The sequence below is a fragment of the Amblyomma americanum genome, chromosome 8, assembly GCF_052857255.1.
Source record: "Amblyomma americanum isolate KBUSLIRL-KWMA chromosome 8, ASM5285725v1, whole genome shotgun sequence".
In the NCBI taxonomy this organism is placed as follows: Eukaryota; Metazoa; Arthropoda; class Arachnida; order Ixodida; family Ixodidae; genus Amblyomma; species Amblyomma americanum.
In genome coordinates, this window is record NC_135504.1 from 13,353,251 (window position 1) to 13,378,357 (window position 25,107).

At 51.6% G+C, this 25,107-nt stretch overlaps 2 protein-coding genes across 2 annotated transcripts in view; one reads left to right on the forward strand and one right to left on the reverse strand.

Moving 5' to 3' along the window:
• The first annotated feature begins 448 nt into the window (after positions 1 to 448).
• LOC144100934 (ras GTPase-activating-like protein IQGAP1) lies at positions 449 to 20,250 on the forward strand. Its single transcript, XM_077633855.1, has 15 exons — positions 449 to 1,086; positions 1,512 to 1,720; positions 2,009 to 2,300; positions 2,968 to 3,591; positions 4,826 to 4,990; positions 6,117 to 6,458; positions 8,104 to 8,423; positions 9,389 to 9,821; positions 10,495 to 11,109; positions 11,572 to 11,807; positions 13,293 to 13,464; positions 15,418 to 15,639; positions 17,229 to 17,459; positions 17,872 to 18,134; positions 18,846 to 20,250. Exons 1-15 carry the CDS (start codon positions 580 to 582, stop codon positions 19,150 to 19,152), a joined length of 4,938 nt encoding a protein of 1,645 aa, XP_077489981.1. The 5' UTR covers positions 449 to 579; the 3' UTR covers positions 19,153 to 20,250.
• Positions 20,251 to 22,174: 1,924 nt separating this feature from the next.
• Positions 22,175 to 25,107, reverse strand: part of LOC144100935 (meteorin-like protein) — a 60,955-nt gene continuing 58,022 nt past the window's right edge. The window contains exon 5 of the mRNA XM_077633856.1: positions 22,175 to 24,251. Coding sequence (XP_077489982.1) covers positions 23,938 to 24,251 — 314 coding nt within the window. The 3' untranslated portion in view covers positions 22,175 to 23,937. The remainder of the gene's footprint in view (positions 24,252 to 25,107) is intronic.

The following is a 25,107-nucleotide window of genomic DNA, read 5'->3' on the forward strand; positions in this document are numbered from 1 at the left end:
TTTGTTAATTGAATTCATACCATTTGCCGCGCTGGTCATTCGCTTGTCCTTTACCGGGCTCTTTTGTCAAAATTATAGCGTTTTCAAATATTGGCCTTGGCTGCGCGCGGCGCCGCCATTCATGATGGCCGCTGCGCATTTATATAAAACGAGCTCCCAGCACTATGCGCACACTATCACCATCATAGTCCCAGTTCATTGTCACAAACATGGCGCCTCTCGTCACGTGGTCTGTCGCTGTCCAATGAAAGGCCGGTCCAGCTCCCGCCCCCAAGTGACCGCAATCTTGCTGAACCGTAAAAAGATAAAGAAGACTTATCGAGCCAGATATCAAAACAGAGCGCCGGCCGCCACCCATGCACACATTTCCCCGGCCAGCCACCAAATTCAAAACCGGGCGACGCCTTCCAGTAGTGACCCGCCGCCGCGTCCAGGACAGCCTTCTGCTGCGGCCACGTCCTTCAAGCATGGTTCGCCGTGTCGGACCGACCCGCTGACGTGAAAACACGAGGTGATCGAGGAAACTGGGGTGGGCGTGACTTAAGTATAAGCGGTGTATTTGCGTGATCGGAGTTGACCATGTCGGCGGAGAGTGACGAAGAGCCCCGTCCTTCATCGGACGAGATGGACGAGAAACGGCAGCGGCGCATGGCCTACCTCTACCTGTGCCACCTGGAAGAGACACGCCTGTGGCTGTCGTCGTGCATCGAGGAAGAGCTGCCCGCGGCCACCGGACTCGAGGAGTCTCTGCGGAACGGCGTCTACCTGGCGCGCCTGTCGCACTTCTTCGCGCCCGACGAGGTGCCGCTTCGGAAGATCTACGACGCGGACCAGAGCGTGCACAGGGAGCGGGGCCTGTGCTTTCGCCACACGGACAACATCAACCACTGGCTGAACGCGATGCGCACCATCGGCTTCCCCGAGCACTTCTTCCCGGACCCGTTCGACCTGTACGAGAAGAAAAACCTGCCCAAGGTCATCTACTGCCTGCACGCCCTCAGCCTGTACCTGTTCAAGTTGGGCAAGGCGCCCAGGATCGAGGACCTGATGGGCAAGCTGCGCTTCTCCGACGAGGAGGTGGAACAGGTACGACCTTCTTGGGCTAGTTCGTGTTTGGTACACGTTCTTCTCAGTGCAACTTTAAGAAAGAGGGCTTTTCATAATAATGTCTAGTCTTTGTGTCTTCATTTTGATCAAGGAACCTAACTGGCAATCATGCGAAGTACGTAATGTGCAAGATGTGATATGCCTGTACTGGCGCAAAATGATTGTGAACGCGTTGTTGGGCTTCATGTTATTCGTAGCAAAAAATCTCAGGCTTCTCGTTTGCATACTCCGCGAAGAAGGGTGCAAATGCACTTACCGTACTTCCCACATGAGTGCACCAGATGAGTGCACCGGAGAGATTTTAGTCCTGGCAGAGGACGTCGCCTCTGTGATGATCATGAGTATGACTACCTTGAGCGCCCTGGCGGTGTGGTGGTGAGACTCTGGCGTTGTGCGCTGAACAGGTGCGGCGCACCCTGCTGCTGAACGCCGAGGTGCCCATGCCGGAGTTCAGCCTCATCGACGGCATACTGGCCAAAGAGACGAGCGCAGACTCGACGGCCGTCATCGCCATCAACACGGCCATCGACCGGGGCGAGGTGGACCTGCTCTTCGAGACGCTGTCGGCGCCCGCCGCCCAGCTCAGGGGCGTCCGTCGCGAGAACGTCGCCAGGTATGCAGACGCAGTGCGTATGTCTGGTCGCGCTCATTTCGCCCGAAAGTGTAACTGAATTTTACGTGCCATATTCAGGGGATCACATGACGTCACATGACGTCGAATGTCACGATCGGCGCGAGACGCGAGAATAAGAATTAAAAAAAAGGCGTTTGTAAATTATCGGCTCGCTTTTGAGGACTCGCTAATGGCATTTACTCTACCTACTGCACGCATTTTAATCTATTTCAAAACCGTTTCATGGACCCTTTAACTACAGCGAGACGAACTCTCCCTCTGGCTCAGGTACCGGGAAGTACTGGAGCGCGCCAAGTCGTCGAAGTTGAAGCAGCGCGCCATGAGGCGCCTCGAAGGTACCGGCGAAGAGGTCTGCGAGGACGAGGACATGTACGACCGGTTGCTCAGCCTAGCCGAGGTGCAGGGCTACCTGCTGGAGACCAATGTCAACGTGCTGCTGGGCCAGATAGAGGCCGCCATCGAGGACGATGACGTGAAGCTCTTCGGCGAGCTGCTGGTCCTGAGGAAAGACCTGGGCGTCCACGACATTATTCCGGAGAACGTTCCCGCCTACTTCCAGGTGTGTACCATTGTCATGTTATAGGTCGATTGGTGCTACTTCTGCAATGTATGTAGGACACAACTTCGTACGACTGGAACAGACATTCAAGCCGAAACCATCAGCATGAAACTGACTTGGGTAGGGCATCAAACGCGTGTTTTGATGTTTCTGAAAAATGTACCCTGCAGGTCACAACGTCCTGTACTTATGCATTTATTTGGTCGTCGATAAAGTTTTAACGCCGTTAAGCCGAGTATGGCGTGCGAAAGCACTTGGTTTCGAATTAGCTTGACTATTGCCTAGACATCGTCCTCGAAGACAATTTATTTTTAAACTTTCGTACCACGTGACGTTCTCCTAGCCACACCGTATCCGTCATTTCATCTCAAGGGTCAAAGGTCGAAGCTTCAGATACCCATTGGCTTCTTCAGGATTGCTAGCGAAGTGGCACATTCACACTAAAAATGAAACACCAGTATCAGCTACGTTCATGAGAAGTCGGCCTCCAGAAATTAGTGCTCGGCTGGTGAGCATGGTGAGCACATAACAGAAAGCTTCTGGAAGCCATCGCCTAGCATTCTTGGCCACTAATGCAATGCCGCGGAAAACTGTTGACGTGTCAACATCGTTAACATTAGTGACACACAGCAGTGGCCGCTTCCGCGCTCCTTGCATCCGCCAACAGGTCCTGACCAAGATCAAGGAGGACGCCTGCGCCTCCAACAGTGCCTTCACCCTCTCCAGGAGTGACCTGCAGGTGGCCGTGTTGCTGGCCAACGAGAAAGTCGAAGAGGAGTCCCAGCTGGAGGCCGCCATCGAGTCCATCAACATGTGCCTGGACTGCGGTCGCCCCGACGACACCCTCGAGGCGCTCCGAGACCCCTCGGCCCGGCTGCCCAGCGTCTACCCGCTGGCGGCCTCTCTTTACCACAACCAGTTCGCCTTCATCAGACACGAAGCGGGCCACAATCTGAGCCACGACGAACTCATCGGGGGCGTCCGCATCCTCAACGCCATAGCAGAGGTGAACTTCGCCCTGAAGGCGGGCGGCGCCTTCGACCTCACCGCGTGCCTCTCGAACCAGCACGCGCACATCGCCGATGTACGGCCCTTGTGTCGCGAACGCTACGAGAGCGCGCTTCGGGAGGCGCTAGCGGAGAAGGACCGCTCCGACGCCGCCGGCGCCTTCCTCACTCACACGGAGATCCAGGAGATCGTGAATGGGGTGAACGCGCTGGAGGATGGCGAGGCAGACCGGGAGGATGCCATGGACCGCATTAACGGCGCCGTGGCATTGGGGGACGCTCAGGTCAGTGCCTTACGCCCATTGGTGCGTAGTGTGAAGCTTAATTAGGCGTAGGTGGCCGCCTTCCCCTACTACATCACAGAAAAGGTAACCACACTTAAAGTAGCAAGGCACGAGTTTAGTTTCTTTTTATTGAGAACAGCGCACATGGCCCCAGGAAAGCAGAAACCGAGTAAGCCCCAGTATGTGCGTTAAGCAGTTTACTAGAGCATTGTATTTCGCATAGTTTCGGTTTCGCGTGCTGTGACGACGAAGAGTCGAACACTGAGATGCGCTGGCGGAACAATGACGCATTCGCTGCTCCGTCGTCTGATGCATGCAGATCAGAACCGCCAAAACTGTTTGCTGTCATAGGGCCCTACGCGTACCGCTATCAGCGAGAAAAAAGTTATCTGTACTATTTCCCAGAAAAAAAACAGTGGACTGAAACTTGGTAGTGGCTGGGTTGCGTGAGATGACGCATGCATAAAAGACGGTTTTTTCTTCCCCTTTTACTTGGCTTTCATGCGCTTATATGTATGCCTTTATCACGCCGCAAAGTTGGAAAGACTCAATGGCGCTGGCGTCGTTGACGTGTCTGCCGTTACGCCTATCACTGCAAACGTGCCAGCTCGCGTGCAGGCCACCAGAGCGGTGAGCGCAGATGGAACAACACGCGCACAAGCAAGCCGAAGCCATACTCGCCGGTTCTTTGGCATCGCCCCCTATCTTTTTTACAACCGTGACAGAGTTCTACAAAATGTCGGCTAATACCCCCTATTACCCTACATCAGTGGTCGCCATTTTGTTGTTCATAGAGCACGATGAAAGTTCAGTGTACTAACGAAAGGCCACTCGATCGCGTCTCATAGGCTTATCGCCACCAGCTCCTGTTTGCACATCTGAAGCTACGCACTGTACAACAAAATGACGCCCATGGTGTCACGTGAATACCACCTGTAGAGAACCACTGGCGAGTCCATCCGGTCTTTCAGCACCTCTGCAGACGAGAGGCTTGCGGTAACTGCTCAAATCTGTAGACCTCGTATTTTTGATGCTAGATCACATGTCGCTGTAATCAGATGTGCGTCCCCATAATGAACGAGCGGTTGTGAACGAATCTGCCAGACAGCTCAGGTCGAGGCATCTGGTGTATGCCTTCGTCCAGCTATGACTGATTTCCATACGATAGCAACGCATCGGCTTCCCGCCTGCATGGTTGAAAGCCGGGTACTATACACCGTGTATCTGTCTGCAGGCAACCATGGAGGCGCTTTTGGAGCCAGCTGCGGCCATCCTGCACCTGAGCCGGGAGCACGTACTCCTGTACCAGGACCTCCTGGCCGTCAAGCAGCGGTCTCTGGAAGACGACAAACCGATGGGTGCCGAAGACGTGCAGGAGGTCGTCGACACCGCGAACCAGGTAAATGGCCGCAATGCACGGGACACCTATTCGAGCTGACCAGGAAGTGGATGGAATTATCAGGAAAGGCGCACTAACTGGTACCCGCTGGATAACTGATGGTATATGACCCCCATAAGGGCAAGTAGACGACGGAAGGCGGAGAAAGCAGTATAACCCGTTGCGGCACGGCGCCTACGTTTGTGAACGCGACTTCTTTTCAAGTCGTCTGTAGTCGCATACAAGTTAACTCTCACCCGCCGCGGTGGCTCAGAGCTGAGGGGATGAGGAGGTTTGGTTTGGTTTATGGGCGTTTAATGTCCCAAAGCAACTCAAGCTTTGAGAGACGCCGTAGTGAAGGTCTCCGGAAATTCCGACCACCCTGGGTTCTTTAACGTGCACTGACATCGTACAGTACACGTACGGCCTCTAGAATTTCGCCTCCATCGAAATTCGACCTCCGCGGCCGGGATCGAACCCGCGTCTTTCTGGTCAGCAGCCGAGCGCCATCACCACTGAGCCACCGCGGCGGCGAGGGGGCGAGGAGGAGCATTATTTTTAATCGCATATCTTCGGCGTTACTGAAGCCAGCTTAAACTTATTTGCTTTCCGGTGACGAGTGATGGCACACCGACCGGTCGTGCTCTTTTCCTAACCTCGGTAAATATCAATTCATGGTCATTTTAAGGTCAGGTTGAGCATAACACCATTGGACTTGTGATCTGCGTGGCCGTTCTGGATGGGGTGGATGGTTGGAAGACAGGAACACACGGTTTGAAACGGGATGGTGGCAGTTGCCACCATCCTCGGCTTTTTTTTTCTTTAACGGTGTTATCATACCGTATATAAACTCTTTATTTCCTTTAAATACAATATTTATCCCTGCATTCTAACCTTGTCACCTCTTTGCTTCTCAGCCCCCAATCTTACAATCGCTTTTTGCTAACTTCTACTGCAGATTTTTAGACAACTGTCGAGTATACGCCCTTTGTCATTGTCATCAACATGTCAGCCTTCACCCTCAGTACTACAATAAGGAAGGTTCGTCTGTTTACACTTCTGTTTCTGAACGGGCTACACGAAGAAACCGGCAAGCACTGTTACACAAGACACTGTTCTCACCATGGTTCCGCTTTATGTCGCGCAGATCGCAGTGGAGGCGAGCAACATGTGCATCGGCCTGGCCACGCTCAACGTGGGCGTCTGCAACGAGAGCCTCGAGGACGTGCGCGGAGGCCTGGAGAGCCTCAAGGTGGCGCCGCTCTTCTGCGGTGGCGACGACGGCGCCGCCACCGAGGCCTACCTGCACGAGCTGCGCGAGCTGTACCTCGAGAAGCGGGCGCCGTTCTCGTTCGAGACCATCGAGTGGTTCACCTACGTGGTGCGGCCGGGGCTCTACTTCAACCTCAACGTGGTGCAGTTCCGCAGCGAGTGGTCCCTCACGCCCAAGGCCAACTACCTGTCCTTCCTTTCCCAGGATGACGTTCGGGTACGCGGGAATAAGCGCGCAGGCGTCTCCATGCCCAGCTTTCTCGGGCAAAAATTTTGAAAATTGGAGAATTGTAAGACACTGTCATGGAAACATTGAAAGTAACGGTCCATTATTCTGATATGTAGAAAACTTTCTTTTAAAGTTTTTCCATAGATCGCATCGAACTGTTAAGGATGCCATAGAAAACTAACGAAGAACGCTTTTGGCTATAGCAAAAACGCGAATAGAAAAAAAAATAGAAGACTGCCGTCGGGTGATCTGCAGATATATTGATTTTTGCAGTGAAATCTTACATTATATGAAAAAACTGCGTCCATAAACGGTTTCCCGCTCAAAAATGCATTTGTCCAGAATTGCTGGGTATAGGCTGTTCACCCCAATGCTATGGTATAGTCGAATACAACTCAAGAATGAAGCAGCTTTTCCCCGTCAAAGAACCTTCTTCCAGCCAGTGGCGTCGCCCGATTCTCATGCGCCTGCTAGCGTGTCAATGCAGGGAGTGTACCATTTCCGACCGTGGAGGGAGGGGACTAACGCCTTTCATCTGCCACTCCTCGAATTGTCGCACTAGTAGGGTCATGAGAATCGGCCGACGCCACTGGCTGGAAGGGGGTCCTTTTACCGGGACGAGCCGCTCCATTGAGTTGTATCCGACTATGGTAATCCATCCTACCCTCCAGGGTGGCTGCATGGTTACGGCGTTCTAGGGTCACTGGAACAGTGAACCTTTTTATTGGTGCAAGAGAACGGTAGTGCAACTATGACAGCACAAGAAAAGGAGCGACACCTGCGCGCATTTCAAAATGCGGCAATTCATCCCAGTGACCTTGCGCCCTTGGGCTGCTGAGCCCCAATGTAGTGAGATTGAATCCCGGCTGCGGTGGCTAAACATCGCTTACTGATTTTTCGGATTGTTTTTGCTCTGGATAGATGCGTACGTCGTTAGTAAATATGACCACCACGTGGAATTTGTTAGCGCTCAATGAGTAATTTGTATTTAATTTTCTTTTCTTATCTGGTTTCGGTTTCAGTCGCTAGACGACGGTTACGATATCACAACTGAGTGCGTGATCACGTGAGGCACACAGTAATTGCAATATAACCGTTTTAGCGTGAATTTGAATAAATTAATGCGACAGATGCTTACAAAAGCCGGAAAAAATGGCAACAAGTGTACAAAGCGCTATTATATTGCAGTTTCTGCTTCTCATGCGTTCTCGTGCTCGCTTGTGACGCCACAGCTGTCTTTCGACTGCTGAAATCGAAACAGCATGGAACAATAAATTATAAGGTGGGGACTGAATGTAGGCGAATTCCACGTGCTGTTTACTAATATCTAACGTATAATTCGATAGCAAAAATGTCCTGCCAAAGTTTTTAACCTGCACTCTAAACCCGAATACACCTAAATGGGAGTAGTGAGGTAATAAGCTGTCCTCTAGCGCCAACTTCTTTAGGAAAGGGTGTTCGCTTGAGGACAGCTTACTCCCTTTTTACACCTTTGTTTAGAGTGTAAGCACTACTTAATCGCGAGCCCACGCTATGGCGCGTGCCGCGTAACCTAACCCTTGTGCCGCTTTGTCGCATCGTGCAGTGCCATGCCATGTGTGCCATACACACTTCATCGTTTCTTGCTTTGCAGGAGACCGTTCTTCGCGTCAACGAGCGACTGGAGGAAGAGCGCGCCATCGCGCGGCTGACGCCACTGCTGACACGTCTGCAGGCCCACGCCAGGGGCTTCCTCATCCGCAGCGCAGTGCGCGAACAGTGCGCGTTCTACCGCCAGCACTTGGAGCAGATCGTGCGCATTCAGGCCTGGTTCCGCTCGGTGCGGCAGCGCCGGCGGTACCGAAGGATGCTCTACGAGCTCCAGGCCCTGGTGCCGTTCATCGTGCGCCTGCAGTCCTACGCCCGCGGATACCTGGCGCGGAGGAGAGTCTTGGAACTCTACGAGCACTACAGGTTGGCGCGGCGATTTTATACTGGACTTCCTTTGATCGTTAAGCACGTGTGGACTGCAGAGTGGGCGTTCTGTACACAATGGCCCCTTGGTGGGCCCATGCGGACCGGGTAATGGGCGCTCTGGACAAGGTTACATCGATGTCCAGTGAAGAATGTGGACGTGGTAGCGTGCGCTCCGGCGCTTGATCGCTCATACTACTGTGGTCAGTTTTTCGCCATGTGAGACGACGAACAATCTGGGAGTTTTTCTTAATTCTTGTAAGCAAGTCGTAATGAATCTTCGAGCAGTTGGCCATTATTTGAGTTTGCGTTGATTCCGATGGTTCTCTTCTCATGCCTCCGCCACCCATGCGCGTCTGTGCAGCAGTTGATCATTTATATTCGTAGGCAGTAAAATACTTAGCAAAAACACTGCCGGAAGTTCACATAATCGTTGGTCTTGTGGTGACCACATGTATTTTAAGCAGACAGCTGGGCTAGTTGGTGCTTCAAGTGAGGTCAAAGAGTCAGTTTATTCAGACAACGTATGGTACAGTTGCCTAGGCAGTAGACCAAACGGCAAATGGATGCCTGACAAAGAGTCTGCGCCCTTCTTACTCCCGTTCGAGAGCACAAGACATTCAGCGCATAAAATAAACACTAAACGAGATGGAAATACAGAGTGGTTGGCTCACATTGAAACTGGAGTTATTGGAGGTGGTGATGCATAACTAGCGTGTAACGACTACAAAGACAATACAAACGCTACTAGCGTTTTTAGCTCGTTTGATGCTATCGATGCGTTTCCGATGCCTTTTCTGAAAAGGGCACCTTGTTGCGCACTAGTTATAGCCTCGCTCTTATGCTTTTTCGTTCGCGCCATACAGACGAACTCAAGTGTATTTTAGCCTGCAGGAAGCCCCATATATACAGAGCTGTAAAGCAATAAAAACGTAATCGTCTTCGCTTGTCGACCGCGAACACAGGGGCCGCGAAGACGAGGTCACGTTCGTCCAGACCCGCTACCGGGGTCACCGGGCGTACACCGACTACCAGCTGATCAGCAAGGCGACGCCCACGGTGCCGGTGCTGCAGAGGTTCCTGCACATGCTGGACATCAGCGAGCACGACCTGTCCGAGGAGATGGAGCTGCAGCGGGTCAAGGAGAAAGTGGTGGCCACCATCCGACACAACCAGGCGCTGGAGGAGGAGGTCTTCCAGATGGACATCCGCATCGGGCTGCTGGTGCGCAACTGCATCACGCTCGAGGACGTCATGGGCCACGGCTCCAAGCGGGACACCACGCTGGCTGCCGTCAAGTCCGACTGGCTGCACAGCTCCGGCCGCGGGCTGACGGCGCTGAGCCGCCGGAGCCGCCAGAGGCTGGAGGCCTACCAGCACATCTTCTACATGCTCCAGGTCGGCGCACGGGGCGAGCTGTTTAGGCAGTCTTATCTAATGTGAAACTGCCTTGAAACTAGATACTGTTATTTTAAGGCAGGCCTGGGTCTTCGCGTTCTTAATGCGATAGCGTTAGGAGGTACATGAAGGCGAAAACTGTCCGACGTCGGCGTTGTTTGAAGTCCACCTGCCCACCGTGGCGTGCGGTGTTCCTCTCTCCACTTGCCCCCTGCAACAGTTCCCCTCTCCACTTACAGGAGGAAGGACGGAGACGCCGGACTAGGAATGACTCGGCAAGATGAAAAAGGAAGTGATTACGAATAGAAAAGAAAATCAAAACTACAGTCTGAATCGGGATATATTGCTGATTCGAAGACAATAATAATAATTGTTTTTTTTGGGGAAAGGAAATGGCGCAGTATCTGTCTCATATATCGTTGGACGCCTGAACCGCGCCGTAAGGGAAGGGATAATGAAATCAAATTTGGAATAGATTAGCGAGGGAAAGAAAAATGCTACCACATTTCTTCCGCATCAGTCGGATTGATCTACCCTCAGTTTTTTTTACCATCCTATTCGTCCTCTGCATAGGACAGAGTTCACGGGGGGGGGGGGGGGGGTGCGAGGATAATGGGAAGGCCTTTGTCCTGCTGTGGGCGTAGTTAGGCTGATATTGATTCTTCCTCGCCAGGTGGACCCTCATTACCTGGCCAAACTGATCTTCGCCATCCCTCCGGCCGTGGCGAACAACTTTGTCGAGTCGGTCATCTACTCGGTGTACAACTACGGCTCGACGCCACGTGACGAGTACCTCCTGCTCCGCCTCTTCCGGTTCGCCATTCAAGAGGAAGTACGCTCCAAGCTGGAGAAGCCCTCGGACATCCTGCGCGGAAATCCGCTCGTCGTCCGCATGGTGGTCGGCTTCTTCCGCACAAGGGGCGGCCACAACTGTCTCGAGCTGCTCCTCGCCCCTCTGGTCCAGGGCGTCCTGGACGACAAGGACCTCATGATCGACCTGAACCCCGTGGACATCTACAAGAAATGGGTCAACGACATGGAGACCACGTCGGGCAAGCCCAGCGGCCTAAGCTACGAGGTCACAGAAGAGGAGGCCTTGCAGCACACCGATGTCTACAAGACCCTCCACGCGTCTGTCCTCCAGCTGGAAAGCAAAGCCAAGCTGTTCGCGCGGACAATAGCGGACAGCAAAAGCAAGATCCCCTACGGAATGCTCTACATGTGCAAGGTCCTCAAGAAGGCTCTGGAGGAGAAGTTTCCGGAGTCGGTGGGGGAGGAAATCACCAAGGTATCGTAATGCCGTGTTGTAGAGTCATTTTCGCATGTATTTTGCAGAGAAATATTCAAGCATATAAAGGTTACCCTGAACATGCAATTACTTCAATGAGTCCCAAGTAATAAGAACTCCGTAGCCAGGTTTCAGTGGCACGATTAAAAGGAATGAAATTCTGCACTGCCTTACTGTGTTAGCGGTTATGAATTGGGTCTCAGTGCCGGAGCGGTTGTTCAGAGGGCAGACATTTACAATGCGTTCCGTGAGACTGTACCAGCTAGTTAGCAAAGGCTGGTACTCTGTGGCTGAGCAGTGGACAAATTTGTAACCCGGAACAAAGATGTATACTCGGCAACTTTTGTGCTGCACCTAGTTCCTTATATCAGACAATGCCACGTTTCTCAAAGATAGCTGAGCGTTGTAGACCCGGTGACCCCGCACGCGTTCAGAGGTCCGCTTCGACGTCACCGGCTGCAGGTGATCGGCAACATCCTGTACTACCGCTACCTGAACCCTGGCATCGTGGCTCCGGAGACGTTTGGTGTCGTCAAGCTTGAGCCCGAGTTTCCCGTGACCAATGTGCAGCGTCGCAACCTGGGCACCATCTCCAAAATCCTTAGCTCTGCCACTTCGGGAGCGCCGTACCGCCAGCAGCATCCCTACCAGATCCGCCTCAACAACCTCATCGACGCCTGCAGGGATATCTTGCACAGGTTCGCTTCTCCGCTGTATTTTCTTTCTCGTTGGTGACACCTGTCCTGATGTGGAGCGACGTGTGTTCGAGTCTTGCACTACGGTCTTAGTTGCTCGTGTGTCTGCCTTCCTTCCTGTTGCATTTCCTTCCTGGGTCCTCTTATGTTGACTCGTCACTTAGCCAGGCGGCGACAGACGGCACCACAGGCATTGTAGGGGGTGCTTCGGAAAACAGAATGCGAAGTTGGGATTAAAATGCTAGCGCACTCGGTGCCGTGATATAGTATGCTGCTAGTACGCACCTATATAGTACGCACCTAGTACGCTGCTTTTTCGTTTTCGAAACGCATTGAGTGACCGCATTGCCGTCAGGTAGCAAGTTCCCCCCAGATGGGAAATGGCAAATAGGCGGCGCCTGCGTAAGCGTGATGGAGTAGGTTATTGGCAAGAGTTCGTGTATTGGGTCCTTACCATCCCACAGACATAGCGAGCCGCTTTTACCAGAGTATCTGGCGGGGTTCAGTGGGGGAGGTGGGTGCGGAAGGACGTTTTGCCTCATTTAACCCCATATTTCCGATGGGACCGCTTTCAGTTGCATCATCCACGCGTTGCTCACGAATCCATCGCTGCAAAGTAGTCGATTTTTCGAGCCGCATCTTGTGACTGTACTGTGCTTTCGAGAAGACGCTCGTATAGGTAAGTGCAAATTGCGGCACCCTTCGTCAGCCTGACTACGTGCATACTGCCGGACAGAGACACCTCCCATGTCTCTCTAATTAACCCTACCCTGTGCCAGCTGGGGCCACCTTATTTCGGCAAACTTCCTAATCTCATCCGCCGACCTGACTTTCTGCTGGCCACCTCCTACGCTTGTCTTCTCTTGGAATCCAGTCTGTACAGGCCCGACCACAGGGCAGCGTCTCTTTGGCGTCGCGTCCGCCTCTCGGCTGGTGGCGTCTCCTGATGCGAAGTTCCGGCGTTTGGAGCAAGGTGGCGTAGGGAGGCGCAAATATCTGGCGAGGCCAGAGCTCGGCGTCGGACTAATGACTAGCCGCGCATTGTCGGACTTCCGGATTGATGCACGCTTTGGCCAGTTTCTGTAAATCTCACTGGCTAGTTTGTGCGAAGGCAGCAGTGCCTCTTCTGTCCCCGTGCTATTGTCCCCCTTGCCCCCACAGTAAGTTCCCGTTGCCACCGAATAGGACGATTAACTACGGACAGGGAATAATTGAGGGACATTATCCGCGAGAGACGCCACTTCGTATGCCCTCATGTGTTTGGTCTCCCTCTCCTGCAGGCGCCAATGGATGTAAACTAGATGCTGACGCGACGCCGAAGAAACGCTGCCTTGTGGTCGGGCCGTTACACTAAGAGCCCAAGCTTACCTTGCCTTCGCATTACATGGCCTGCCCATACCCACTGCGGCTTATGAATCTCTCGTCGTCTGACACCTGTACTCTTATAACACTGCCCCCATGTCTCTCCCCAAACAACGTCGCATGCAGCTTCTTCCTGGACGCGTGCGACGTTCCGGAGCCCGAGGAGCGGTACAGCGTGGACAGCTACTCGGAGGCCACGTACATCACACCGCCCACCATCACGCTCACGGCGCTCGAGCTGCGCAGCACGCACCGGCTGCTCCTCGAGCACAGGAACGACGTCGCACCGGACCCAAAGGTTTCTTGGGGGGGACCACCTTCTCCAAAAGATTACGCGCTGTCTTGTTTATTCGGGTCGGCCCACTATACGTTAGGGGTAGGAAACGCATTTCGGGTATAGGTCTACCACGAGTTTTATTACAAAATATAAAAAAATATTTTTCGTATTTTCTGAGACCAGAGGGGTTCATCGTTACTAGCAGGGTACAAGTAGGGCTCTCCATATTTAGGTAAAACATTAGCCAAATATGGTTCTTACACCTCGAGCAGGTTTCTTATAAACCGCGTTAAATCCGATTTCTGCCTGAAAATTCCCCTTCTAAAGAACACGCAAGGACAGAACAATGAGAGGCTCCTTGAGATATACTCATTATACCGGGCATTCCAGCTGTACTTGAGCAAAAGAGTTAAAAAAATAAATTATAAGAGACAGGCAAGTGAAACGAGTTTCGTATTCGTGACAGCTATCTTGCGCACCACAGGCAATTTTTGTTTCGCAATAACTTAACTTTTAAATTAAGAAATATTGATTTTAAACAACAAATTGCATTTGAAGAGTTGTCGAGCTCCTTCAGAAACACTCATTCCGTCATCTACGACAAGGAAACCCTCTTGTCTTTTTTTTTCCCAGCTGCAAAGTAAGCCCGCGAAATACAAAAATAAACCACGTGACTAACGCATTCGCGCGCTATGATTGGGCTGCCCTCAAGCGTGGTTTGAGCAAACGAAATCACGGGCAGCCTTGACTCGGCGGCCTCGCAGCAGCGGCAGGTCGATATGTCGGCGGTAGCAACTTGCACTGTCACGTGTGCCAACTGGCCGGCGCGGACGAGAAACCACCGCGGTGATGAACCATACCCAGCAATTCTGGACAAAAGCATTTTTTAACGCGAGACCGTTTATGGACGCAATTTCTTCATATAATGTAAGATATCACTATAGCAATCAATGTATCCGCAGATCACCCGACGGCAGCCTTGTATTTTTCCAATTCACGTTTTTTGCTATCGTCAAAAGCGTTCCCCATTGATTTCCCACGTCAGTATTAACTGTTCTATGCGATCGCTGGAAACACTTTAAAAGAGAGATTTTTCTACATATCGGAATAATTAACCATTACCTTCAATATTTCCATAACAGTGTCGTAAAATTTTTGCTCTAGAAAGCTGGGCTTGGTTTTCTCAGTGTACAAGGCTGGGTCTTGCACGCACACGGAAGTGATGCATGAGAGATTGGTGGCGCACGTGACAAAATAATTGTAATAGATAAGCAGGATCTGATTCGGTAAAGTTTTTCAGCGTAGCTTGCCGCTTCCGAAACATGGAGAGACGACAGAAACGAGCTTGTCATTTTGTGCGGGAAAGGACCCGAAAAACACAATTAGTTTTGCTGGATAACGCGATTTGTGCATTAATTCGTACTAAACGAAAACACCGGCTGACTTTGATCAAACAAATACTGGAAAAAATAAGGCCTGAAAACGAAAGGCCCTGGGCTAAAGGTGTGGAAGCTTGGTTCCCCGGAGCGCCTCGTGGTGAGACTGTTAGTGTTTTCTTTACTATTTCCATCAGTCTCTCATTTTCCTGCGACTACAGCGCAATATCTTATGGGACACGCTTAGCTGGACAGTTCATATTTCAAATGGAAAGTGGATTTGAGGAATTCAAACCGGAACGGGAACTATCTCAATGTAGCACCCGCTACAAACTTGTGAAAACATGTGCGCATCAGATTGGCGTGCCAAGACCTCAGAATCAATCGGTCGTCTGAAACTTGTAACTCAGCATCTGGAATGCTGAGCCAGGGCAGACCCCTGTGAAAGTACGCTGGTGGAGCTCGTCACCATTCCTTACAAGAGCATATACATACCCTGTGTGCGTCGGATATCGTCAACCTTGCCTTCCCAGCAGTGAAGGCCGGACGTTAGTCTTGACTGTCGTGCGCTCGCGTAACGGTGTCCCGTTCTTCCAAGGATCCCCTGCACGCCCTCTTGGATGACCTCGGTCCTGAGCCGACGCTGGAAGACCTGGTGGGGGATGGAGGCGACAGTGCGGACGCCACCGACGTTGCCGTGCTGTCCTCGACTAAGGTCTCGCTCTCGCTCTACGGAAAGTTCTCCGAGGAGGAAGAGGACACACCAGAATCTGACCAGCTCCTCAGGGAAACCAAGTACATGCTTGTCGAGCTGCTGAAGGTAAGGAGTTCGCTGCCACGGCTCGAGGAAATGGAGTTTCAGAGCTATGGCTGTACTACAGGGTCTTCCTCTTCGGTACTACGGCGGAACTGGACTACGATCGCACAAGGGGGGCTAGACAGCTCAGGCGCCGCCACACACACGCACGCGCACGCACACACACGCACGCGCACACACGCACACAGGTCAGGTGTCGTCACACAGGTCAGGTGTCGCCCAGGTGGTCCTGATCCATCAAGGACTCTTGGAGAGGAGTTGACGCTTTTGAGAATGCACTACCGGCGTGAAATGAAATGTGAACAGCGGAGCTCGGGGCCAAAGGTGCAGTTTACGCCGTCTGCCTGCCACCCTCAGAGATGGGCGCTTTCATTCGATTTGCGATAGTTTTACATCTTTCTCGCTCTGCCACTGGAGCGCTGCATTCATACTTTGCACGGATCGCAAATTGCGCAGCGCGGCTTTGCTGGCGGCAGCGGCTGTAGCCCACGTGAGTGAAGCGGCCGCTCTTATCTCCCTGGCCTGCAGCGCGCTTTGATTTTGCTTCTATCATCGTCCTGTTATCAGCGTCTGGTTGCGATGCTAACAGTGAAAAACTGAAAAACACATCGTGGTTGCGGTCTGTGTCCAACGTTGATTCTGGCAGTGAGCAGATCTTTATCACCGTACCGCCGCCAGAAACGTGACGTTCGTTTTCTCGCTTTGCCACTGCAGCGCCTAAGAAAGCAGAAGCAAAACTGTCGCAAACCCGAAGAGCACTCCTATCTTTTATGACGAGAGGCAGACGGCGCTCTGCTGTTCGCAGTTTCGTTTGGCGCCGATAGTACCACCTTGCGGTCACTTGACTGCAAGGGGGGGGGGGGGTCTTCGGATTGAGCGCTGCGGTGGGTGGTCGTCGCCGAACTTCAGTTTTCCGATAGGAAGAGCGAAAAGTCTGTCAGCTATTTTTTTTTCACAGGACTTTTCAACCCCAGAAAATATATTGCACGACAGTGGGTGAAGGACGAGGCTTGAAAGATAATACCAAGCTTTTCCTTCGAACAGTTGATCTTCAGTTGGAAATGTATAGAGGTGTAAAGTTTTCATCTGAGGTCGTTTAACTATAGTAATTACCGCTGCAGCCAGCCTTCCTACATGCGGCCGAAGGCCTTTTAGGAATCAACCGGGCACAAGAGGCAGTCATGTGTAAGATGGTCGTGTATCGGGATGTCGCCGCAAACGAATACATCATAAGTGCACCATGAAGTTGAGATTATCACAAGGTACAAGTGGGATTAGCGTTGCGGATCCTGCCGGCAGTTACTCCACCGTAGCGACACCTAATTGTTAAATAAGGCCCGCAAATCAGGCCCATACCCCAGACCTGGCTGTTCTGCAACGCTATACACACAATTACCCATAATCGTCTATAGTCAACTCCTGCTGCCACTATCTCGAGTCCATATCGGAGTCCTAGAGGGACTTCAAAAAAAGGCGTGGAGCCTCCTTTCTATATGACTGAAGAGCCCAGAGCCTGTGAGAATGGCCCGTGAACGTGAACCTCGTCTGCCAGATATAACACCTGAACTGCTTCTCCGGCGAATGTTTGCCAGGTGTTCCGACACGCCAGCACCGTGGACGAGATACTCCACGACGACGCCGGGTCAGACCTGGAGCGCGCCTTCCTGGAGGTGCAAGCCGCCGTGCGCGTGCCCAAGGTGTCCACAGCGAGCCTCCATGGCCGCAGAAAGTACGGCTCCCTGTCGGCCTTCCGCAAGGCGCTGCTACGCAACCTGGACGCTCTTGAGGCCCGCGGTCTCGCCACGGCCAGTGACGACTACCAGGTGAGCATCGTGAACCTCATGCCTACTCATTCATTGCTCGACGTTTATGGGGTCATCCTTTAGCACTTTAGTGTGATGTCTGTTGCAGCTTCAATAGTCCTCGCGCCTTCCTTGTCGGAAGAGAGAAATGCAGGCGTTTTAAAATAGGCAAGCGTCACTAAAAGCGAGGCAAGGGTGATAAAGCGTACAGGACAGTACAAAAGATGCTGAACTTAAAAGTATAGGAGTGAGTACGACATAACTTGACAATGTATGGTCACGGCTTCTTCACGGCGGTGGAATTTCTGGTCTCGCTGTCTTCTGCAGTGGACCCTTATTTTGCCGGGGCGAGGTTACCGTCGCCTTTCTTCACTGCTGATAGCTTCTTTCTTGCCATTATTGATATGTGCTCTTTTCTTGTGTCAAATCGCAGGCCGTGTTGAGCAGCATCGCGACGGACATTCTGCAAAAGCGCAACCACCGCGTCAACCGCCGCAGGGAGCTGTCCAACCTGGTGGCCACGCAGGGTAAGCTGGACGTCAAGACTCGCTACTACGAGGAGACCCTGGACTACTATCGGCGCTACGTGGACGCCTGCCTGACCAGGCTGTCGGCGGGCAAGTCTCGCCGCCAGTCCATCGGGCCCACCGGAACAGCGGGCCAGTCCAGCGGAGACAGTCAGCTCAGGCCTCTTAAGTGAGCCTCGCCTTCCTCATCGATAAGCCTAGTTGTTGATACTGCGCTTATGACAATGTACCATCGCGGGCAAAAGTAAGAGACCAAGTTCCGGCTCGTGCCACTCTTCGTGGGGGCGCCTCCTGACAAAGTACTTCTAGTGTCGATAAGGACCAACTGTGCCGGTCTCAACACCAGAAGTGTTTTGTCAGCTGGCGCCCCGACGCAGAGTAACAAGAGTAGGAACTCGGGAAAAGGGTCTCTTACTATTGCCCGCGATAGTGCGTACGTACAACACGACGTACGAAGCGACGAGTGTCCCTCGGAGGGCTTCCAACAACTGGAGTCGACTGAGTGTCATGACGCCGCGGTTAATTACCTCTTAGTTAATTACCCCTTACCTCTTAGTGTGCTATCACAGGTGGCTATAGGATGCAAGGGTGTACATCACGACAATCGGTATACGCTACTGGTTTGAGGGCCTCCTTTTAGGGGTATTTGCCGCTTTGTTCTTGCTTTTTTTTTCGACTATACTACGTTCTTTGTTGTGTTCTTGTGTTGCCACAGCTAGTATGTACATTCCGTAACGCTTTAATTCTCATGCTGCCGGAACTAGTGTTGCCTGCAGGTTGTGCCAGAAAACCAGGAGGGTTGAGTGTTGGGGGGGGGGGGGGGGGCGGCGGCTGGCCCTTTCGGTCTCGTACCAGGTGCCTCCACTTGCTTTCGGCGCAGGTCCCGCGGGACGCTCAAGTACACCGGCTGGAAGCTCCACGAAAAAGGCATCCTGCTCGAGGTCGCGGGGCTCGAGACGTCGCAGCTAAAGAGCGTCAGCTTCGAGATCGCGCCCACCGATCGCGCCGGCGTGTTCCGCGTGCGCGCCAAGTTCCTGGGCGTGAGCGCCGACGAGGTGACCATCGACATCCAGGACCTGCTGCGCCAGCAATACGAGGGCGTGGCCGTCACCAACCTCTGCGAGCGGGCACGCGTCAACAACAACCTGCTCCTCTTCTTCCTCAACAAGAAGTTCTACGGCAAGTAGTGCGGCGGGCCACCGAGTGCGCATGCGCCTGGAGTCTACCTGTGTTCACTCCCTGTGTTCCCTTGGTTGCGCCGTGCACAGACAGTGGCCAGCACCGTCGGAACACTTCCGGTTCAGCGGCCGGAAACGTTCGTCAGTGGAATGTGCACGTGTGGGTTAACTGTCGTTGCGAAGCGGAAAAGCTTCGGAGTCACTGTTTTTTTTCCCTTTCTTTCAGGACCTGCGAAGCGTCGCAGAACTCTAAGACTGAGTGGCGACAATCTCTCTCAACTCTGGGCGCCCTAAATTGTGTGTAATCATGTTTTGTTTCTGCTGATTTCTCGAACTCTACGGGAAGTAATTTTTCATTGTACAGAACTTTTGAATTGAGAAACTCCGGTTGTTGTCGGTAGGGTATAGAAGAATGTGTGTGCCAAGACCGGTGGAAAGTCTTATGTATATACTTGTTACCACAAATTCAAACTTTTTCATATTCGGCCTTCAATCCCCCCTCCCCTTTTTTTCTTGTCTCGTTGATTTGGTGCCGAAATTGACTAAAGGTCTCACTGGTTTCCACCTGATTTTTATTCATATCAGGGCTGTCTCACTACGTTGCTTCTGTAAATCGAGAACTTTTTTGTTCCATGTGTTACTGACTGACAGTCAGGGCTGACCCCAAAAAACACTGAACTGTCTAAAACGTCGCGCATACAGACAACTCCTTTGGAGGAACTTCTGTTCATTTACGGACCACGAATGTTGGAGATTCGAAGCCCTTCCAGCGTTGGCATTCGGGTTGTTGCTTTTGTTAGACGGCTTTGGAGTTCTCGTCGACTTTGCAGCCTGTGTGTGAATGCGCGTTTTATGTTTAGTCTCCGTACACCTCAAGTTAATGTGCTGACTTGGTTTGTTCTTTCTCTTCGCGTTCATTGGCAGCTGCCAATTTCCATTTAAGTTGGACGGTTTTTATGCTTCCATTTCAGTTTTTTAATTTTAGTTTTTATTTCATTCAGGAGTGCCTGTGTGCATGATACGTATGACGAGTGCAGTGGTTCATCGAGATCCCTTCAGCCACACTTGTGTAACTTATCAATAAATATTTTTTCAACGTCGTTATTCATGTCTCACATATCTGGGTGGACACCCCAACCGCGCCCTAAGGGAAGGGATAAAGGATGGAGTGAAATAAGAAAGGAAGGGGGGGGGGGAAGAGGTACCGTAGTGGAGGTCCCCGGAACAATTTCGCCCACCTGGGGATCTTTAACGTGTACTGACATCGCAAAGCACACGGGCGCCTTCTGCGTTTCGCGTCCATCGAAACGCGGCCGCCGGGGTTGGGTTCGAACCCGGGTACCCCGGCTCAGTAGACGAGCGCCTTAGCCACTGAGCCATCGCGGCGGGGTACCTCGCAAAATCCCGACTTGAAAGCCGTTACCAGGGCAATGACACCACATTATCGCTGCCGTATAGAGGCAGAGCATCCGCTTTGCGTGTAAGAGGACCGAGGTTCGAATCCCGACAGTGCGCAATTCTCCAACGGAGTTAAAAAGGAATCAGTGTCGATAAAATTGAATAGGCAGGCCTAGGGTGTGGCCAGATCCCGTCAACTAGGGCCGGCAACTTAGGCCACCCTGGTGTAAACTTGGCCACCACCTCCCCTTATACGAAAGTCAGCTCATCCCCAGCAGCTGAGGAGCAACTGACGTAGGTGGCGCTCAGACCCGTGACGCAGCATGCAGAGGGTACTAAGAATTTCGCTCTGGCCAGGCCGCCATTGAACACTGAACCTGGCAAAGTTTAATGCTAGAACCTTAACAAGCCAAGCTAGTCTATAGCAGTGCTGTTCGATTAAATAGCTGGTATTAATTTGGATGTCATAGGGCTTATACACCTGTCAAACTGGCAATCTCAATGCCCACCGAAATTGTAACTCGATAGCGCTAAGGAGCCCGTGTAGCGCAGCGAAAAATCCACGGAAAATTCCCAGAGAAGCACCCCATCCTGGCATGTGGCAGTTAATGACTGGTTGCGAGAGTTCTCGCAACTCTCCTCGGCCAATAGACTTTTCTCCCGAAAAAACTTCCGCCTCAGTCAATCATAGATAATTTAGTGCAAATTCAGTAACACGGTTACTTTACTCGGTAATTTGTGGTGCAATAAAGTACTTTCCTCGTGTAATAATTTAGTCAAGTAATGAATTAATTTTGAGAAGTAATTTGGCTAGAGAAGTAGCTAGTGTCGAAATTACTTTTACTAAGAACACACGACTGCTCTTTGTGTCGGGAAATGTTTGGTCTCCTGTTCATCCAGTCGGGCACCTCGAAGGAAACAGCAACGCACGAAAAGCCTGGGCCAGCAAGCTACAGAAGTTACACGCGCAAGCGATTGGCGATGTGCACAGGGCGGTTTTGTGGACCACTTCTTTTGTACGCCACCGAGTGTCGTTGCTAATTAGACGTATAAGCCTTTCGCCTCTATAAAAAACATCTTTTTTTCACTTGAGAGCGATCGTGGAAAGGGAAAAAAATTGCGGTGCAGTCTGTGCTACTTAGGTTGTCCCACTGCAGCAAAGCATGCTTGCATACCACGCCGTGTTTCGCTGTCATGCTTAGGCACCGCCCTTACAAAAATTTATTTACACAGTCTATAGACTGTCCATAGACTTATGTCTCTGAAGTCTATAGACAAATCCTAGAGAAGTCTATAGGCAATACAAATCCTATAGACAGTCTATAGACTATGAATAGATGAAAAGAAATATCTATATGAAGGCAAAAGAGTCTATAAGAAGTCTATAGAGCACTTTCGTAAGGGCGAGCGTTGTCAGTAAACAAACTTTTATACATCCGTTTCGTTGTGCTGTCTTTGGCGCAGTCGCCCAGAACGGTAACCAAGTGTCCTCGATTGGCTGCGCCGCACGGTCTGATGCAGAAGGTCGTACAGTGCATTTCACTTGGCGCTCCCTCGAAAGCAGGGTCACGCTGAAAGCGTTTCTGGGCGATGTGAGCCTACGTGCACGCTTTACAAAAGAATGCCAACCAGCTTTCTGCAACAACGCATACTTTATTCTCAACTATCTACAATATGGTACAGATCGCTGTACAGAACCATTCATATCTACACACCTTTTAGCGAACAAGGCGAAGAGTGGCTGCTTTCATTTCGCTAATTATTACGGCACATAATGGCTTGGTGGCAGGCTTTTCATTTGGCTCGTTTTGTGGGATGACAGCTGAGCTGGTGAAACAAAAACAAACGATCCATTTGACAAAAAAAACAACAACAACAAAGCAAGAAGCGAGCACACATACTCCGAACAAAAGCCATCTAAAACGACCTCGCTGTACTGATTTTCCTTCATTGCATTCCTTGTACAGCAAAACAATAAGAGATCAGCAGTATTGCCAAGCGAGCATTAACATAAAGGTAAAAAAAAAATTCATTGAGAATAAAAGGAAAAAGACTCTTTTCACCTGTACACTCATTCTCGTATATTCTTTGCTCCGACTGCGAACCACTCTTTTGTTATTTACATGAGAACATGTGCACTACTTGACTATTTACAGGCTGACATTGCACTTTGTAGTATTTCGGTCGTCCGCACTGCTGCATCAGAAAAGCAGGCGACACCTGGCACTCTGGAACACTGACAGCAGCACCTTTGGCACTCACGTGTTACGCTAAAAGGTCAGAAACGGTGGGGGTTTATCGCGATTGCTCTAAGCCTAGCGGGATTGTATACTACTGCGCTCGTACAACAGCTGCAAACTGAAGTTGGCCAAGTATTTTTAAACTGGCACGATCTTAATTATATTCTGCGGCTTTAGAAGCATGCACTGGTTGGAACAGAGAGGTAAATATCGCGGAGGTTGCATGAGAACTTTGCCATTATGACTTTCTGTCAGTGTTTCGCTAAGGAGGGTTTTCGCTGTAACGCGGAAGGTATAGAGGCACATATAAACTTCAAACAATCGTAACAATCAAGCAAGCGTTTCTTGAGACGGATTCAAGCGCAGTTCTCAATAAACACTGGCATCACGGGGAAGAGAAGCAGATGTGTAGAAACAACGCTGTCTATATCTTGGATCGACAGTGTTTCATTGAAACATCGAGGTTGTGGAAAGCAGACAACACTTGCGGAAGCAAACGCGATTTCCAGGAGCAGACGGCACCTCCGGAAAGCGCATGTCGTCTGCAAACAGTTGACGTCCTTTCCAATGTCGAAGGCACACCCAGAAGTAGACAGCACTTTCAGGAGCAGACGTCACTTGCAGGAGGAGCCGTCACTAGAATGAGCAGACGACGCTCCCAGAATTAGACGGCACTTTTGAGGAAAAATGAAAATGAAAATTGGTTTTTGGGGAAAGGAAATGGCGCAGTATCTGTCTCACATATCGGTGGACACCTGAACCGCGCCGTAAGGGAAGGGATAAAGGAGGGAATGAAAGAAAAAAGGAAGAAAGAGGTGTCGTAGTGGAGGGCTCCGGAATAATTTCGACCACCTGGGGATCTTTTAACGTGCACTGACATCGCGCAGCACACGGGCGCCTTAGCGTTTCGCCTCCATCGAAACGCAGCCGCCGCGGTCGGGTTCGAACCCGGGGCACTTTTAGGCGCAGACGTTAGTTCCACACATCGACCTCATCCGCGGATGAGAGGGGATGAGGTCACTTTCACTTCGGCGTAGAGAAAAGCACATCATGTCTTCTGGAAGCAGACGTCGTCTCCAGAAATGAACGTTTCCGCAAAGCAGACGACACAATCACTTGGGCGCAGGACGAATGTTCCTTTTGGCACGGGCATTAATCAGAGCAGGGTGCACATGCTCGTCCCGTCCCTGATGGCACGGTCCCTCAGTTTCCTCCAGTATTGAAGCCTGGGGGCACACCTCAGCGTGGGCTTGCCCAGCATTCGCACTCCGATGAACATGAAGTGGCCGCGTCCCGCGCGAGTGCCGCACTTGAGGGGGCGCTGCAGGACGGCCGCCATCTTTCTGTTGCTGCCCGGCAGGAAGGCGGGCTCTTCGCTGGAGTCCCTGTGGACGCGCGCCGCGGCCACCGTGATCTCGGTGACGTCACGGCGGTGCAAGTGCCTCAGGGAGGTCACCACTCCTTCAGCAACTGTGGGTATGGAGAAAGGGAAAAAGAACGAAAAAAAGGTACTTTTACTAAACAGAAGAAAACTATGAGGTTGACAGGCACTGCCTGTACAGCCGCTACTTTCGATGGCTCTAAAATTCAAACAGAACACCGTACAGAGAAAGAAAACAGCAAAAAGATCGGATTGCCCAATCGTGCGCCTTTATTCAAATCGCGATCCTCGTAGGCATCACCGTGGCATCACGACCACTACTACAAACGTGTGGTCAAATACTTATCTGCAGTACATAGTGTCGTCAAAAGAAGCAGGCAACAAATTCCAATTCGTGAGGAACCTTCGTTCTGCACGCAGATCACCGCGAACAACGAATTAAGATCAAATTAAATCTATCCAAAAATCTTCTGCCTCTCATCTTCTACAATTATACGCGCACCGTCCCCAAACACATCAACCTGCGCAGCCAGCTGAACCAACAGAAACGAATCCCGAGCCGCGCCCTTAACGCCATCAAGCGTGTAAACGCGCCAAACTTCCGTCGATAAAACCCGAGATGTCATTGTTCGGTACACACATTCAGCAGCGTCGTTCAGAAGATTCGAGAGACCTAAAACGCGCTTAAAGCAACGCCCGAGCAGCCACAAAGAAATTTAATAACCGAGGGCCCTTCCATCGGGATCCCGACGCCCGGCAACACTGCCTCAGCCAGCTCCGACAAAGGAGCAGACCAGCCACTTCGTCACATATATCGAAGGCTGATGACCGACGCCGCCCTCACGTCCGGGGCACTCTCCTCGGATATCTCTATTGTGGATATGCTAAGCAGGACCACTAGACGTCACTCGCTTCCACCACCGGCCCCTTTGTGTGTCTCCTCAA

Excerpts from the sequence above, each read along its gene's own strand:
- LOC144100934 (XM_077633855.1), top strand. The coding sequence starts at position 580 with ATGTCGGCGGAGAGTGACGAAGAGCCCCGTCCTTCATCGGACGAGATG. Across the intron at positions 1,721-2,008 it reads CGTCGCGAGAACGTCGCCAG|GTACCGGGAAGTACTGGAGC; the intron begins GTATGCAGACGC and ends CCTCTGGCTCAG. Across the intron at positions 17,460-17,871 it reads CGGCCAGTGACGACTACCAG|GCCGTGTTGAGCAGCATCGC; the intron begins GTGAGCATCGTG and ends GTCAAATCGCAG.